The sequence below is a fragment of the Aquarana catesbeiana genome, linkage group LG10, assembly GCF_042186555.1.
Source record: "Aquarana catesbeiana isolate 2022-GZ linkage group LG10, ASM4218655v1, whole genome shotgun sequence".
Classification (NCBI taxonomy): Eukaryota; Metazoa; Chordata; class Amphibia; order Anura; family Ranidae; genus Aquarana; species Aquarana catesbeiana.
Window position 1 is genome coordinate 164,042,275 of NC_133333.1, and position 17,136 is coordinate 164,059,410.

Sequence of the window (17,136 nt, forward strand, 5' to 3'; positions counted from 1 at the left end):
CATGGAGGAAGAAGAGGAGGAGGGGGTGTAGGAGAAAGGTGTGGCATTTTGGAGGCGTGGTGGCAGAACAACCTCCAACACTACTGCACCTTGTCCTGCATCCTTCCCAACTGCCAGCAGAGTCACCCAATGCACGGTGAAACTTAGGTAACGTCCCTGTCCATGCCTGCTGGACCATGAGTCAGTGGTAATATGCACCTTACCGCTGACCGCCCTGTCCAGCGAGGCATGGACATTGCCTTCAACATGCCGGTAGAGAGACGGAATCGCCTTCCATGAGAAAAAGTGGTGTTTGGGTACCTGCCACTGAGGAACCGCACATTCCACAAACTCACAGAAGGGGGCAGAGTCTACCAACTGAAAAGGAAGCAGTTGAAGTGCTAGCAATTTTGCCAAGCTAGCATTCAACCGGTGGGCATGTGGATGGCTGGGAGCGAACTTCTTTCGGCGGTGCAGAAGCTGGGGCAGGGAAATTTGCCTGGTACAATCTGACATTGGTGTACTGAAAGCAGATTGCCCACAAGTACTTGGCTGTGACACACCTAATTCTACACCTTCATTCTTCTCTCTGCAGGTCTCAGAGAGGACTGAAGGTATAGTGGGGTTAGAGATCTCAGCTGATGAGGAGCAAGGAGAGGTCCGCTTTGTTCTTTGGTGTGGGTCTTTTAGATACGCTTGCCAACTAACTGCATGGCAGGTCAACATATGTCTGGTCAAGCATGTGGTGCCCAAGCGGGAGATGTTTTGGCCACGCGAGATACGCTTGAGACATATGTTGCAAATAGCAGCGGTGCAATCTGATGCACTCGTCTCAAAAAAGGCCCACACCAAAGAAATTTTGGAATAACGCACAGAGACAGCAGCGCCCTGCACATGCGGAGCTTTGGGGTGTGATGCAGTCAGTGTGCTGCCCTTAGGCTGGCCCCTGGAGGGCATCCTGCCTTGTTGGTGATGTGCCTCCTCCTCCTCCTCCTCCTCCTCTCTCCTATCAGGCACCCATGTTGAGTCAGTGACCTCATCATTCCCTCCCTCCTCATCACTGGAGCAAACCTGGCAGTATGCTGCAGCAGGGGGAGCATGACTGCCAGATTGTTGTCCTTCTTGGGCACCCCCTCTTTCCGTGCTCATGTTACTGCCTATATCTAGCTCAGTATCATCATCAGAGCCTTCTAAATGCTGGGCATCCTCCTGGAGCATGTACCCAACACTGTGGTCAAACAGTTTGAGGGACTCCTCAGGAGGACATGGTGGGGCTAGGGAAGGAGTCACTGATGCCATTGAGCCGAGGGAAGAGGCCACGTTGGCAGCTGCTTTGCCAGACAAAGTACCCTGAGCATGGGTGAGAGAGGATGAGGAGGATGAGGACGGCTTGGTCATCCACTCGACCAAGTCTTCCGCATGTTGTGGCTCAACGCGGCCAGCTGCCGAAAAAAAGGCCAAGCGTGTCCCACGGCCACGTGCTGATGAGGATGCACCGTCTTTATGACTAGCACTGTTGCCTCTAGACACAGAGCCTGCTTGCCCTCTTTTATTGGCTTGTGACTGTCTGCCTCTCCTTGTTGGCCTTCCAGACATACTAATGGCCTGTAGCTGCACTAAGCTGGGATATATATATATATATGTATATATATATATATATATATACTGATACTGCAGCTAGCAAAATCAACTGCCTGCCTGTAGTATGAGAACACCACCAACCTTCTAGAGGTAGCTTTAGCTGAACACTGTGCGGAGCTCGCAAAACACTAACTTGTAACTTATTTAGCTGCTTGCGGTAGTGATAGGATCAGGAAAACACCAACCTTCTACAGGTAGCTTTAGGTGAACACTGTGCAGAGCTCGCAAAAAACTAACTTGTAACTTATTTAGCTGCTTGCGGTAGTGATAGGATCTGGAAAACACCACCAAGCTTCTACAGGTAGCTTTAGCTGAACACTGTGCAGAGCTCGCAAAAAACTAACTTGTAGCTTATTTAGCTGCCTGCGGTAGTGATAGCATCAGAAAAACACCACCAACCTTCTACATGTAGCTTTAGCTGAACACTGTGCAGAGGTCGCACTACACTAACTTGTAGTTTTAGCTGAACACTGTGCAGAGCTTGCAAAAAACTAACTTGTAGCTTATTTAGCTGCCTGCGGTAGTGATAGGATCAGGAAAACACCACCAACCTTCTACAGGTAGCTTTAGCTGAACACTGTGCAGAGCTCGCAAAAAAATAACTTGTAGCTTATTTAGCTGCCTGCGGTAGAGATAGGATCAGGAAAACACCACCAACCTTCTACAGGTAGCTTTAGGTGAACACTGTGCAGAGCTCGTAAGAAACTAACTTGTAGCTTATTTAGCTGCCTGCGGTAGTGATAGGATCAGGAAAACACCACCAACCTTCTACAGGTAGCTTTAGGTGAACACTGTGCAGAGCTCGCAAAAAACTAACTTGTAACTTATTTAGCTGCTTGCGGTAGTGATAGGATCTGGAAAACACCACCAACCTTCTACAGGTAGCTTTAGCTGAACACTGTGCAGAACTCGCAAAAAACTAACTTGTAGCTTATTTAGCTGCCTGCGGTAGTGATAGCATCAGAAAAACACCACCAACCTTCTACATGTAGCTTTAGCTGAACACTGTGCAGAGGTCGCACTACACTAACTTGTAGTTTTAGCTGAACACTGTGCAGAGCTTGCAAAAAACTAACTTGTAGCTTATTTAGCTGCCTGCGGTAGTGATAGGATCAGGAAAACACCACCAACCTTCTACAGGTAGCTTTAGCTGAACACTGTGCAGAGCTCGCAAAAAAATAACTTGTAGCTTATTTAGCTGCCTGCGGTAGAGATAGGATCAGGAAAACACCACCAACCTTCTACAGGTAGCTTTAGGTGAACACTGTGCAGAGCTCGTAAGAAACTAACTTGTAGCTTATTTAGCTGCCTGCAGTAGTGCTAGGATCAGGAAAACGCCACCAACCTTCTACAGGTAGCTTTAGCTGAACACTGTGCAGAGCTCGCACTACACTAACTTGTAGTTTTAGCTGAACACTGTGAGGAGGACGCACTACACTAACTTGTAGCTTTAACTGAACACTGTTCAGAGGACGCACTACACTAACTTGTAGCTTTAGCTGAACACTGTGCAGAGGTCGCACTACACTAACTTGTAGTTTTAGCTGAACACTGTGAGGAGGATGCACTACACTAACTTGTAGCTTTAGATGAACACTGTGAGGGGGACGCACTACACTAACTTGTAGTTTTAGCTGAACACTGTGCAGAGGTCACACTAAACTAACTTGTAGCTTTAACTGAACACTGTGCAGAGGTCGCACTACACTAACTTGTAGTTTTAGCTGAACACTGTGAGGAGGACGCACTACACTAACTTGTAGCTTTAGCTGAACACTGTGCAGAGGTCGCACTACACTAACTTGTAGTTTTAGCTGAACACTGTTCAGAGGACGCACTACACTAACTTGTAGCTTTAGCTGAACACTGTGCAGAGGTCGCACTACACTAACTTGTAGTTTTAGCTGAACACTGTGAGGAGGACGCACTACACTAACTTGTAGCTTTAGCTGAACACTGTGCAGAGGTCGCACAACATTAACTTGTAGTTTTAGCTGAACACTGTGAGGAGGACACACTACACTAACTTGTAGCTTTAGCTGAACACTGTGCAGAGGTCGCACTACACTAACTTGTAGCTTTAGCTGAACACTGTGCAGAGGTCGCACTACACTAACTTGTAGTTTTAGCTGAACACTGTGCAGAGGTCGCACTACACTAACTTGTAGAAAAAATATGGAGGATGAAGGCGGGACTTTGTAACAAAAAACAACAAAGCAACAAAACAAAGAATGTAGGGATAGATAGTAAGAGAGAATGAAAAATTAATATGGTGGGGAATAGAGATAAGTTGGCATGATTGAAGAGTAAATTAGGGTTGGTACATGTGGACTTAATAGGTGGATTAATCAGGCCACAGAAAAACGGGTGTCTGCCACCCGGGTATTCGTATAACCGAAAATGGGGTTGTGACCTGTCCACTTACTTGTATCAGAGTGCATCAACATGCCTCCATCCCAATGAATACAGAAAAAATATGGAGGATGAAGGCGGGACTTTGTATGAGGCATGTTGGTGAGTGTGTCCACATTAAGGAGAGTGCTGTGGTGAGATGTCTAGGGTGGATCCTGTACATATTAATATTACCCACAGAAAATGTTGCAAGATAATGATGGTATAAAGTTTAATAACATAGATCTTAGAACAAAATACAGTCATAAATGGAACATGTTTAAGGCCACCATGAAGCATATTAAAAATAGTATATTTACAGACATAATTCAAATGCTGATTGTACAATTGCAAGAAAAAGTACATAGTACAATAAAATGAGTATGTGCATCAATAGTTGTTAACTCTACGCGTTTCTTGGCTTGAAACCAATCATCAGGAGTCTGATGCAGTGGGCTGCATTAAAACAATAAACGTGTGTTAATGTGGGAACAGAGGTATGGGGAAGATAAGCTACGGGGATGCAAGTTGTTAATGTACTCACAGATAATGCATTGGTCGGTAATGACCCATACATTAGAGTGCAATGTTGGTCTGGGTCCACTAAATCTCCCCTGGGGTTGAGGCAGAGAGCCCGCTCCAGGAAACCGTCGGCCATGGCTATCAAAGTGGCCAAAGCACCACAGGGGTCACCAGGCGAGGACATGCGACGAGGCCAAGAGAGTAGAAGGAAAACTGTGAAAACAAACAGGGAGATAGGTGAAGTAAGTCGAGTGTGAGGGGTGTGGAGAGAGTGTAGAGGGAAAAACTAGGTATGGAACCAATGTGTGAGTGAGTGTGAGTATTATAGGAAGAGGCCCAAAACAAGAGAGAAGCGTGGAAGTGTATGTGAAATGAAATGTGAGTGCAATAGAGGAGGCCACTGCTGGTGTCAGTGGAGCCGTGTGGAGGTGTGCAAAAAGGTTACCTGTGGTGAAAAATGCCGGGCCAGGTAGCATGCCCCAAAGAGAACATGGCGAAACCTCGAGGTGCCCGGCCCATGACAGCCTTTAAAAGGCCGCGGGCCAGGGGCGCGCTCCCGCCAGCGTCATGGGCGGACGTAATGACGCGACAGGGGGAGGATGGGGAGGGGTAGCCAGAGAGATATTGCTGCCACCTCCCAACCCCGCAGCGCCAAGGTCCTGGATGGTGAGCCACTGATGATCCCGCTATGCGGTAGCCATACGACGTCGCAAGCAGGACGTGGGAAGCATGACGCCGAGGCCAGGGCCCACCCCCGTCAATGGTAGGACGGGCATGGCCTGGGCGCATCGCAACCCCGGGAGAAAGACCAGATAGATCCCAGCACCAACTGCATCGAGGGAGTGATGGAATGAGACGTGTAAACTGCATTGGAAAATAAAGTTTTGAAACAAAAATTAGGATACACGCCATACTCTCTTGCATAATGATTTTATTCAGTGCATGAATTGGTGTCTATTGTGGTATTGTCTCTGCCAATATTGATTCAATTCAAGGCAGAGATCATTTGCTTTTGTATCTCTTGCTCATTCATCCTTTTTCTCTTTTTTCTCTTCTTTATCCTAATTTTTGTAACTTAAATCTAACTTAAATCAAATTACACTGTCTCTCTGTCTATCTCTTTCAACGCAGGAACACACACTACACAGGGCCGCTGTGCAGGCGGCCTTATATAGTGTGGGGCGTGTACTAAATCCCCTGAGCCATAATTGGCCAAAGCCTCCTTGGCTTTGGCCAATTACGGCTCTCTGTTCAGACGGCGCTGTGATTGGCCAAGCATGCGGGTCATAGTGCATGCTTGGCCAATCATCAGCCAGCAGTGCACTGCGATGCCGCAGTGAATTATGGGCCGAGACGCGCCACACGAATTTGGCGCGAACGGCCCATATCGTTCGCAATTCGGCGAATGGTCGAACAGATGATGTTCGAGTCGAACATGGGTTCGACTCGAACACAAAGCTCATCCCTACTCTTGACAGATAATGGGGTCCGTAAGCAGAGAGTCATTTAAACGCCAAGTGTATGGAGTGTCTGACAAACCAATTAGAGTAGTAAATAGGGTTACAATGTTATAGTCAGACCATGGGCAGAGATGGATTTCAGAATTGGTGGAGTTAGCTAGAATAATGGGGATACAAAAAATGTAGTCCAACCTGGCAAAAGAATTGTGGGGGGGTTGGAATAAAATGTATAGTCCTAAGCTCTGGAGTTATGTGATAGCCAAGCATCTAATAATTGTAATTGTAATGACTGTAGTGTTTTAGTCAGTGATTTGGGGAATGATTTAGAGAAAAGAGAGGCAGTGCTCCTGTCTATCTGGGGGTGGGCCACAAGGTTAAAGTCACCACCTATACCTTAAAACATTACTGATCTTCAGTTTAAGCCAAATGAGCCTAGTCCCTTTTTCTTAGTTGAATACCAGCAAATAATGTTGTTTTTAGTTTCGTATAGAGTGGGGAAGGGTTAGAACTGCATTAGGTATTTGTTGATGTCCCCTTTGGAGAGATTTTGTACAACTTCCTGTCCAGATCCCTGTCAGTAAAGAAATCTAAAGCCTAGTCGGGCGACATTGGGTGGTTCAATAAAAACCAGCTGACATTTGGCCCGTGCGTATGCCAGCCAGTCCGACAGAAGCCAGTATGCTGCAAAACCAGCAGCCGACCAGTTCCCGATCAGCGCTCACAACACAACAGCTCAGCCGGGGAGATCGCTGTGCTAACATTGCATTGTTAGCACAGCAGCTCCAACTGGAGCTGTCAGTTTTTTTTTTTCGGGTTGAATGAAAAAAAAACCCGAATGGTGTGTACAAGGCTTTAAGCTGGCCACAGATGATTACTCCAGCAACACAAATGAGGTGGATGGAGGAATCCTTCCTGCCAAAACATTGTATTCTGAAAGGGGGACTCTCCGCTCTCAGAATACACTGATTAGTGACTCCAGCCACTGATCTCCAACAGTTTTCCAAGATTACTGTTTGGTAGAAGTCAATCTAACAATTGACTTCTGGGGAACAGGGAAGGCCACACATGGATTGACATTCAGCTGGTCTCTTCTGAACTGACCAAATTTTGATTAATCTATGGCCAGCTTTACTGATAGGGATTCAGAAAGCAATACAATCCTGACAGATGCCCAAAGCCATCCCCACTCTACTAATGAACTGAACGCTGTCTAAAGCCTGGTACACATGATGAGATTATCGGATAAATGATCGTCCATTTTATTTATTTTTTGCATGCTAGTCTCCATATTGAAAATGAAGAGGTTACTAGAGTTACGAAAATTCTTGTACAACAAAATAAAAATTCAGAAGTGATCTAATGTATAGTATTGTATTTATATTGCATTTTTGGATTAAAAACTGCACTGATTAAACTAAAATCATATAATCTGGAATCGTACGAGAAAAATATTGTTTATCAGACAAACTGTCGTGATCAGCTCTCGAAAGCTGTGTACTAATGTTCAGATTATCGAGCAATTGATTCGAAAGCTGTATTTTTCGTACAATTTTCTGATTGTGTGTACTAGGCTTAAGACACATTCTCCTCATTTTTTGTCCTAATGACACAACAGGAAGTGAAGGGGATCTCACTTTAAGGGATACAGTCAACCTTAAATGACAAAAAGGGTTCTAATTCTTTCTAACTCTATTCAGATCTAAAAGAGACGTTTTGTTGGCAGTCTATTTTAGGAAACAAGCTAGTACACACATATAACTATAAATAATGGCATGTTGTTTACTTGTATGTCAAAGCTGATAAATGGAGGTTCCTCTGCTTTTTTTTCCTAATAAAAATTCTTTGCTAATTACTTTTAATTGCAAGGTATGTGTTGCTGTTTTGTGCCGGCCATTTTCAACTGAAAACTGGATCAGAACTAAAAAGAAATAATAATGCCCAAATGTTCACAGCTTTTGGATTATAATATATGTGCTCAACTGCTCCGTGACCTTGGTCAATCTGAAAAGTCCAAAGAGGATGCGTTGCTTTGAAGTAACTTTTCCCCAGGGATCCAAAAACATCCCTCTAAACCTTGTCAAAAATAAACGTAACTTTATCATGGTGAATGATAGTTTGATGAGCATATTAAAAAATGCACACAAATTTGATCTCGGTTTTTGGAATCAATGGGTTTAATATATCACTCCCTTTTGAGCCTTTTTTTTAGTGTAGAGGTCTTTCTTCTTATTTGTTTCCTACTTCTTCTTTCTGTTTTTCTGTTTTTGTGATACCTGTATTGTTTGCCAGTTTTAGGTAATTGAACAGTATGTTTTGAGGAACCTCCATATGTAATATGATATACAGTAGCTCTATTCCTCAGTCTATGTACCATTCACAGGTAAAGAGCAAAGATATGATACAGCTAAGGAGAATATAGCCATTTGAAGTTCATATTGCCTTCTGTGTTTAAAGGTTTACCAATAAAACATCAAAAACAAGTTGTTGGACTGTTTTCTTGTCTTTGAATGAGAGTAAAAATGTGTGTTGCCTGGCTATGCAGGAATAGGGGGACCAGAAATCCAGTGGCTCCTGCTGGGGTAGCATTACATTAATATGAACCTTGTTAAAATTAATAAAAAATATTAAATAAATAAATAAATAAATAACAGCACTACAGAACATTTATTTTACATGTCTCAAGTATATCATTCTTATGATGGGTCATACTGGAGGAACTGACCAGATGACTAAAAACATAATAAAACAGACTTCTAGCAGAATTATCCATCAATATTCCTACCAATAATCTAGTTTTTTAATATTGTTAATAGGAAGTCATACTCTCTGCACTCTTGGCATGTAGATAACAGTGTAAGCAGTCAAGGGAGTGACATTCATACATGTTTGACAGTCAGCTGGCTGGCTGTCCTTAGTACTTTCAACCTTAGAAATTACCTTTCAGTAACTTTACATGTCTCCATGAACTGTTGTGGTGCATTAATACATGTGCATTAACACGCCGCATGGCATTCATTGATGTGCATTGGGTTAAGCAGCCTATAATTGTGAATGGGCTTCCAATGAATCACAACAGATTAAAAAACATACATGACCCTTTTGTAAAAACCTAGCACACCACAAAGCATACTATATGGGTTGTGGTGTGCTGCCATGCATCATGTGATAGGCTCTCCTGTACAATGTGTTGGGGTACTGTTCACAATAAATGGCACCTCAATGCATCACACTCAGAGCAGCTGCATCGCCATGCATTGTGGTAATTGCACATTAATGCAAGCATTTTAGCACTCGTTGCCACAATGCAGACATGCAATTGGGCCCTAACTCTAATGGGCCGTACACACGCTAGGATTTTACGACAACAAATGTTGGATGTGAGCTTGTTGTCGGAAAGTCCGACCGTGTGCATGCTCCATAGAACATTTGTTGTTGGAATTTCCGCCAACAAATGTTTGAGAGCAGATCGCAAATTTTCCTACTACAAGACTTGTCAGAAATTCCAAGCTTGTGTACACAATTCCGACGCACAAAAGTCCACACATGCTTGGAATCAAGCAGAAGAGCCGCACTGGCTATTGAACTTAATTTTTCTTGGCTCGTCGTACGTGTTGTACGTCACCGCATTCTTGACTTTCGGAATTTCCGACAACATTTGTGTGACCATGTGTATGCAAGACAAGTTTGAGCCAACATCCGTCGGAAAAAAATCCACGGTTTTGTTGTCGGAATGTTCGATCGTGTGTACATAGCATTACAGTTGTGCTGTACACAGGTATTAGAGGCAGTTGCCAGGGAAACTTCACATTGTTGAGCATGGCTGCTAAGCCATAAGTTTAACTTCCCACACAAGTTGCATTTATCAGCCTAGCCTAAGAAACAAACAAAAAAGTCCCAAGTGGGGATCTCCATTACATACAGTTAGGTCCATATATATCTGGACACAGGCACAATTTTCATACTTTTGGCTCTGTATGCCACCAGAATAAAATTAAAACAATCCAAACTAATTTGAAGTGGAGACTTTCAGCTTTAATTCAGGGGGTTAAACATAAATATAAGTACAAATTTTAGGAACTACAACCATTTTTATACACAGTCCCCCCATTTTCAGGGGCTCAAATGTAATTGGACAAATTAATATCATCATAAATAAAATGTTCATTTTTAATATTTTGTTGAGAATCCTTTACTGGCAATGACTGCCTGAAGTCTGGAACCCATGGACATTACCAAAGACTGGGTTTCCTCCTTTCTGTTGCTTTTCCAGGCTCTAACTGCAGCTGTCTTCAATTGTTCTTTGCTTGTGGATCTTCCCGCCTTTAGTTTTGCCTTCAGCAAGTGAAACGCATGCTCAATTGGGTTGAGATCAGGTGATTGACTCGGCCATTGCAGAATATTCCACTTCTTTTCCTTCAAAAGCTCCTGGGTTGCTTTTGCAGTGTGTTTTGGATCATTGTCCATCTGTACTGTGAAGCTCTGTCCAATCAACTTTGCTGCATTTGGCTGAATCTGGGCTGACAGTATATCTCTAAACACTGCAGAATTCATCCAGCTGCTTCAGTCTTCTGTCACATCATCAATAAACACCAATGACCCAATGCCACTAGAAGCCATGCATGCCCATGCCATCGCACTGCCTCCACCATGTTTTACAGATGACGCTGTGTGCTTTGGATCATGAGCTGTTCCAAGCCTTCTCCATACTTTTTTCTTCCTGTCATTCTGGTACAGATTAATCTTAGTTTCATCCATCCAAAGAATGCTTTTCCTGAACTGGTCTGGCTTTTTTAGATGTTTTTTGACAAAGTCTAATCTGGTTTTTGTATTCTTTATGCTTATGAATGGTTTGCACTTCTCTTGATTGTAGACTTTGACAATGACATGCCCACCTCCTGGAGAGTGTCCTTCACTTGTCTGGATGTTGTGAATGGGTTTTTCTTTACCATAGAAAGGATCCTGCGATCATCCACCACTGTTGTCTTGCGTGGACGTCCAGGCCTTTTTATGATGCTGAGCTCACCAGTGTGTTCTTCTTTCCTCAGAATGTTTTTGAAGACTTACAATGGCTTCCCTTGCATGGACAGCTCCTTTGAATGCATGATGTAGGTTCACAGCGATAGTGTACAAATGCAAATGCCACACTTAAAATCAACTCCAGACCTTTCACCTGCTTAATTGATGAAGAAATAACAAAGGAGTAGCCCACACCTGGCCATGAAACAGCTTTTGATTCAATTGTCCAATTACTTTTGGTCCTTTGAAAAAGGAGGGATGGCTTCTTAAGAGCTGTGATTCCTAAATCCTTCCTCAGATTTGGATGTACATACCCTCAAATTAAACCTGAGAGTGTGCACTTTCAGCCCATATCCATTAGATAACTATAGCTTGAATATATTTTGGTAAATACCTGAAAAAAAACTAAAATTGTGCCTATGTCCAAATATATATAGCCCTCAGGGCCGTCTTTATATCGATTGGACCCTGGGCAAAATTCTCTTGGGCCCCCCCCCCTCCATGTAATTTTGCTCTCCACCTGCTCTGAGACATACAAAAAAAAGCAGCTAGACTCAAAATCAGTTTACTGAATCAGATTAGGCAGTGATTGTGATTGGCTGCCAAAGGTTACAGTGCATCATTGCCGCCCACTGATTGGCTGCTAGAGGTTACAGCACACATTATGGCTCACTAATTATTTGCTTGAGGTTACAGCACGTGACTTCTGCTTGTTGATTGGTTATTAGAGGTTACTGTACATCAATACTGCTCACTGATTGGTTGCTAGAAGTTACTGGACATCCTTGCCACTCACTAATTGGTTGCTAGAGGTTACTGCACATTATTACTGCTCACTGATTGGTTGCTAGAGGTTGCGGCATATCCTTACCGCTCAATGATTGGTTGCAAGAGGTTAATGCACATCATTACTGCTCACTGATTGGTTGCTAAAGGTTACAACACATAATCTACTCACTGTCTGCACGCCATGGACTGGTTAGGTGACGGGACCCAATAATAGACAGAAAACTCCTAGGGATCCTAGGACTCCTGGAACCAGTGGCAATGCTGGGGGGGGGTATTTAGTGGCAATGCTGGGGGGTTGATGGGATCAGTGGCATGGTGGGGGGATGGGATTAGTTAGGAGGCAGTACACTGTGGCAAATTCTGAATCATGTAGAGCAAAGCTGGAAATCTTTGGCAAGTATGTAATGGACAATTCTACACTGACCACCAATGTAATGGGGAATTTACAATGACCACCAATGTAAAGGGGGGTTTACACTGACTACCAATGTGAAGGGGAGTTTGCACTGACTACCATGTAATGGGGGTTTTTGCGCCACCCACCAATATAAAATGGATTTTCTACACTAACACCAATGTAATAGGAACATTTACACCAACCACCAGTGTAAGGGGGAATATACAATAACATCAATGTAAGGGGAATTTACACTGACAATCATTGTTGAGGAGATTTGCACTGACCACCAATGTAAGTTGACACTTCTATACCGACCACCAATGTTATGGGGAATTTACACTGACCACCAGTGTAAAGGGGGATTTACACTGACCACCAGTTTAAGGGCAATTCTGCACTTACCACCAATGTAAAGGGAAATGTATACTGATCACCAATGTAATGAATAATTTACACTGACAACCAATGTAAGGGGGACCTTCACACTGACCACTAGTGTAAATGAAAGGATTATATACCAAGCCCCAATGTAATGAGAAGATTTACACTGACCGCCAATGTAACTGAGACATTTAGTCTGCGTTCACATTTCTTTGTGTGGAGAACACATGAAAAATCGCTTTGCTGACACCACAGAAATGTGCTGCCCTTTAGCAGATACACAGCAGTGACATTAATTGTTAATGACACTCTCACGCATCTTCTGAGATGTGCGTATTCACATCCACCAAAATTCACGGGGCTGTAGCACCATGTTATTTTAAAAAAGGGTCCTCCAATTTGCTTACCTTTGCAGAACAGGCTGATGTTAGGCTTAATGACCACAGTTGTAGGCAGGACTTTCCAGCATGCCCCTTTACCTCCCCAGTGGGCAGCATTCAGCAGAGGTGATGGTGGATATGACTTCAGAGGGGAATTTAAACTGGTATAGTTGACAAGTATGAGCCAGCTGCTTTGGGCCCCACAACAATGATTGGGCCCAGGGCAGCTGCCCCTTTTGCCCTGCCTTAAAGATGGCCCTGATGGACCTAATTGTATATTCATATTTTTATGGTTGGTTAGTAAAAATATTATCTAAAGTACTTTGTAATTGTTTTGTTCCCTCAGTATTTCTCAGCCTGCTGATTTGGGCTGGAGTATATGGTCAAAGCAGCAAAGGTTCAAACTTGTTGGAAGAGTGTCTTAAGGATCCGGAGTATGAAGAGATGATGGATATTGCCATACAAGGATTGCCTTCTGTCCCAAAATCCAATCGGAAACACATTGTAATTGTTGGCGCTGGGATGTCCGGATTATCAGCGGCCAAAGCATTACAGGATGCCGGTCACAGAGTAAGTTGATGAATTTATCAGGAGGTACTCAAAGACATTGGTAGTAACTCCTTTCCATCCAGTTCCAATTTACTGTACCTTAGTAATTTATGATAAGGTTTGGAAACCCTGGCATGTCAATGTACCGAGCACTGTCAAGGCCTCAGCGCGAAAGTGCAGGCATAGCCAAAGAAAAATGTATTTTTTAAATAGACAAAAGAAAGGTTAAAGTAAAACTAAACCTTCAGATCAAAGCACATGTGTCAGTGTATCTTAGAATAGCTAAGCTTACCGTATTAAAATGTGTGCATGATTAGCTTCATAAACTGTATTATATTATTGGGTTATTGTGCTCTGCCCTCGCAATCTGCTCAACCACCATTGCCAAACTTCCAGTCTGAAGCTTCAGCAATGCATATATAATCATAGCATGCACAGATTACAATTCATTGTTTTTGTTAAAAAGAATTACATAACAAACTTTATTTTAAGCGATATTAAACCCAAAACCAAATAGATTTAATATATTGCAGCACACCAGTCATTAGATGTGGTGACTGTTTTAGTTCTTATTTAGGCTTTTCACTCTCTGTTTCCACCTAATGATCTGGCCACTGGCCAGTAATACACCTCCTGTATTAGAGTGCTCCAACTCTGGAAGAAAGAGCACAGGGGCACCTTTAGACACCAGCATTGTCTGTCTGGGGGAAGGAGAGTGTTAAGCTGATCATATATGAATTTAAATTTGTCCGTTTCATCGGGGACTGACCAAATTTCGATCCATGTATGGACAGGGTAGTTGTTTAACCCTTCAGCTCCGGAAGATTTAACTCCCTTCATTACCAGGCCATTTTTGGCGATACGGCACTTCGTTACTTTAACTACTTTAACTGACAATTGCGCAGTTGTGTGACACTGTACACAAATAAAATTTATGTCCTTTTTTTCCCACAAATAGTTCTTTCTTTTGGTGGTATTTGATCACCTCTGCGTTTTTATTTTTTGCCCTATAAACAAAAAAAAGACTGACAATTTTGAAAAAAAGACAATATTTTTTACTTTCTGCTATAAAACATATCCAATAAAAAAAAAAAAAAAAAATTTCATCAATTTAGGTCAATATATATTCTATTCTATATTCTATATATTCTATATTTTTTGGTAAAAAAAATCCCAGTAAGCATATATTGATTGGTTTGTGCAAACGTTATAGCGTCTACAAACTATGGGATATATTCATGACATTTTTATAAATAAATAAATTATATATAAATTATTTTTAGCACTGATCACTGTATTAGTGTCACTGGTTCCCAAAAAAGTGTCGAAATTGTCAGTGTTCGATTTGTGCACCTCAATATTGCAGTCCCTCTATAAGCCGCTGATCGCCGCCATTACAAGTAAAAATAAATAAATACATTTATTTTTATCACTTTCTATCACAAAGCTCAAGCCAGACTTTCTTGCCTTATCTGAAAAACTATTTGCAGCATAAAAATCTGGCTCTAGACGTGACAGTGCCATTACCCACCTAGAGAAAGTCACACTCAGTTCATCTGATTGCGATTAACCACCACCTAGAGGACCTGGATAAGTGTGACGACATAACATTACAGTCTGGGGGGTTCCAGAAATGGTTGAGCCCAATTGTATTGCCTCTGCTCTGCAATCAGGGATGGGCTGGGCCAGGGGGTAGGGTGGCAATTGCCCCCCAGGCTGCCCTAACTTATGTTGAAAATGACCAACGGCCACTGCCAGCTGTAATTTTTTTTTCATCTCTAGGAAGTCGGGCCGGGGGCACAGCCGCGGTGGCCGACCGCTGCTGCATTTTGGAAGTTGTAGTCCGTGCTCAAGCGCAGAGGAAACTACAACTCCTGGAGACTTTGGAGGCAGGCAGAGGCGGGGCACGCCAGGCAGTCAAGACGCACATGACTGGCTTGGGCCACGGTGCTGGGAGCTTGCTGCTGGCTGCAACTTGACCCCAGGTCCAGGACCAGGAGCATCACCCACCAGGAGGCCGTGGTGTGCAAGGACCTGCTGAGCTGAGCTTCAAGGTGAGAGACCCTGACACCCCCAGCTGACCCCCACACCCCATCTCCCCCCCATACTTACCCTACCCCAGTGATCAGGCTGCATTTGCTGGGCACTGATAGGCTGCATTGATGGGCACTGGTGAGGCTGCATTGGATCGGCACTGATCAGGCTGCATTGATAGGCACTGATCAGGCTGCATTGATGGGCACTGGTGAGGCTACATTGGATGGGCACTTATCAGGCTGCATTGATGGGCACTGGTGAGGCTGCATTGATGGGCACTGGTGAGGCTGCATTGATGGGTACTGGTGAGGCTGCATTGGATGGGCACTGATCAGGCTGCATTGATGGGCACTGGTGAGGTTGCATTGATGGGCACTGATCAGGCTGCATTGATGGACACTGGTGAGACTGCATTGATGGGCACTGGTGAGGCTGCATTGATGGGCACTGGTGAGGCTGCATTGGTGGGCACTGGTAAGGCTGCACTGATGGGCACTGGTGAGTCTGCATTGATGGGCACTGATGAGGCTGCATTGATGGGCACTGATGAGGCTAAATTGATGGACACTGGTGAGGCTGCATTGATGGACACTGGTGAGGCTGCATTGATAGACACTGGTGAGGCTGCGTTGATGGACACTGGTGAGGCTGCATGATGGGCACTGGTGAGGCTGCGTTGATGGGCACTGGTGAGGCTGCACTGATGGGCACTGGTGAGTCTGCATTGATGGGCACTGATCAGCCTGCATTGATGGGCACTGATGAGGCAAAATTGATGGGCACTGATGAGGCAAAATTGATGGACACTGATGAGGCTGCATTGATGGACACTGGTGAGGCTGCATTGATGGGCACTGATGAGGCTGTACTGATGGGCACTGATAAGGCTGCATTGATGGGCACTGATTCAAGCTGCATTGATGGGCACTGATCAGGCTGCACTGATGAGGCTGAGTTGATGGGCACTGGTAAGGCTGCATTGATGGGCACTGATTAGCCTGCCTTGATGGGAACTGATGAGGCTGCACTGATGGGCACTGGTTAGGCTGCATTGAAAAACCAGGTGGGCATGGATGGTGAGCTGATTCAGTGGTTCAATGGGCCACTTGACTGGACTTGCCCCCCAGGCCTAAGGCTGCCAGCCCTCCCCTATCTGCAATCCATCTTTAATAACTTGTTAGAACGCCAAGCTGACACATGATTGAGTTTAAGAGAGCGCATAGGGCTTTGCAGGCTCACCCAGCTGATTCAGCACCCATGAGAGACATTATTTGCTGTCTCCCCAACTTTACACTGAAGGAAGACATAATGGCAAAAGCGCGCCAAAATGAACTTATCACCTTTAATGAGCATGTGGTAAATTTGTTCCAGGAACTTTCGTGATATCTTCAAATAACCTTTCACCTTAAATGCGACCTATCAAGGAAAGCAATACTTCTTGATAACACCGGACGATCAACAGGCTTTCTGTGATCATTTGCAGCTGCCGATTATGGATTTGCCTGAATGGTACAAGGAATTCCGCAACCCTCCTCAGGCTCGTAGTACATCTTGTACACTTCAATCTACTCCAACCAAACTGAACTTAAAG

General features: G+C 43.9%; 1 protein-coding gene across 1 annotated transcript in view; it reads left to right on the forward strand.

Moving 5' to 3' along the window:
- Positions 1-17,136, forward strand: part of LOC141110996 (L-amino-acid oxidase-like) — a 53,576-nt gene that overhangs the window by 10,823 nt on the left and 25,617 nt on the right. The window contains exon 2 of the mRNA XM_073602879.1: positions 13,306-13,529. Within this exon, the coding sequence (XP_073458980.1) occupies positions 13,306-13,529 (224 nt within the window). The remainder of the gene's footprint in view (positions 1-13,305; positions 13,530-17,136) is intronic.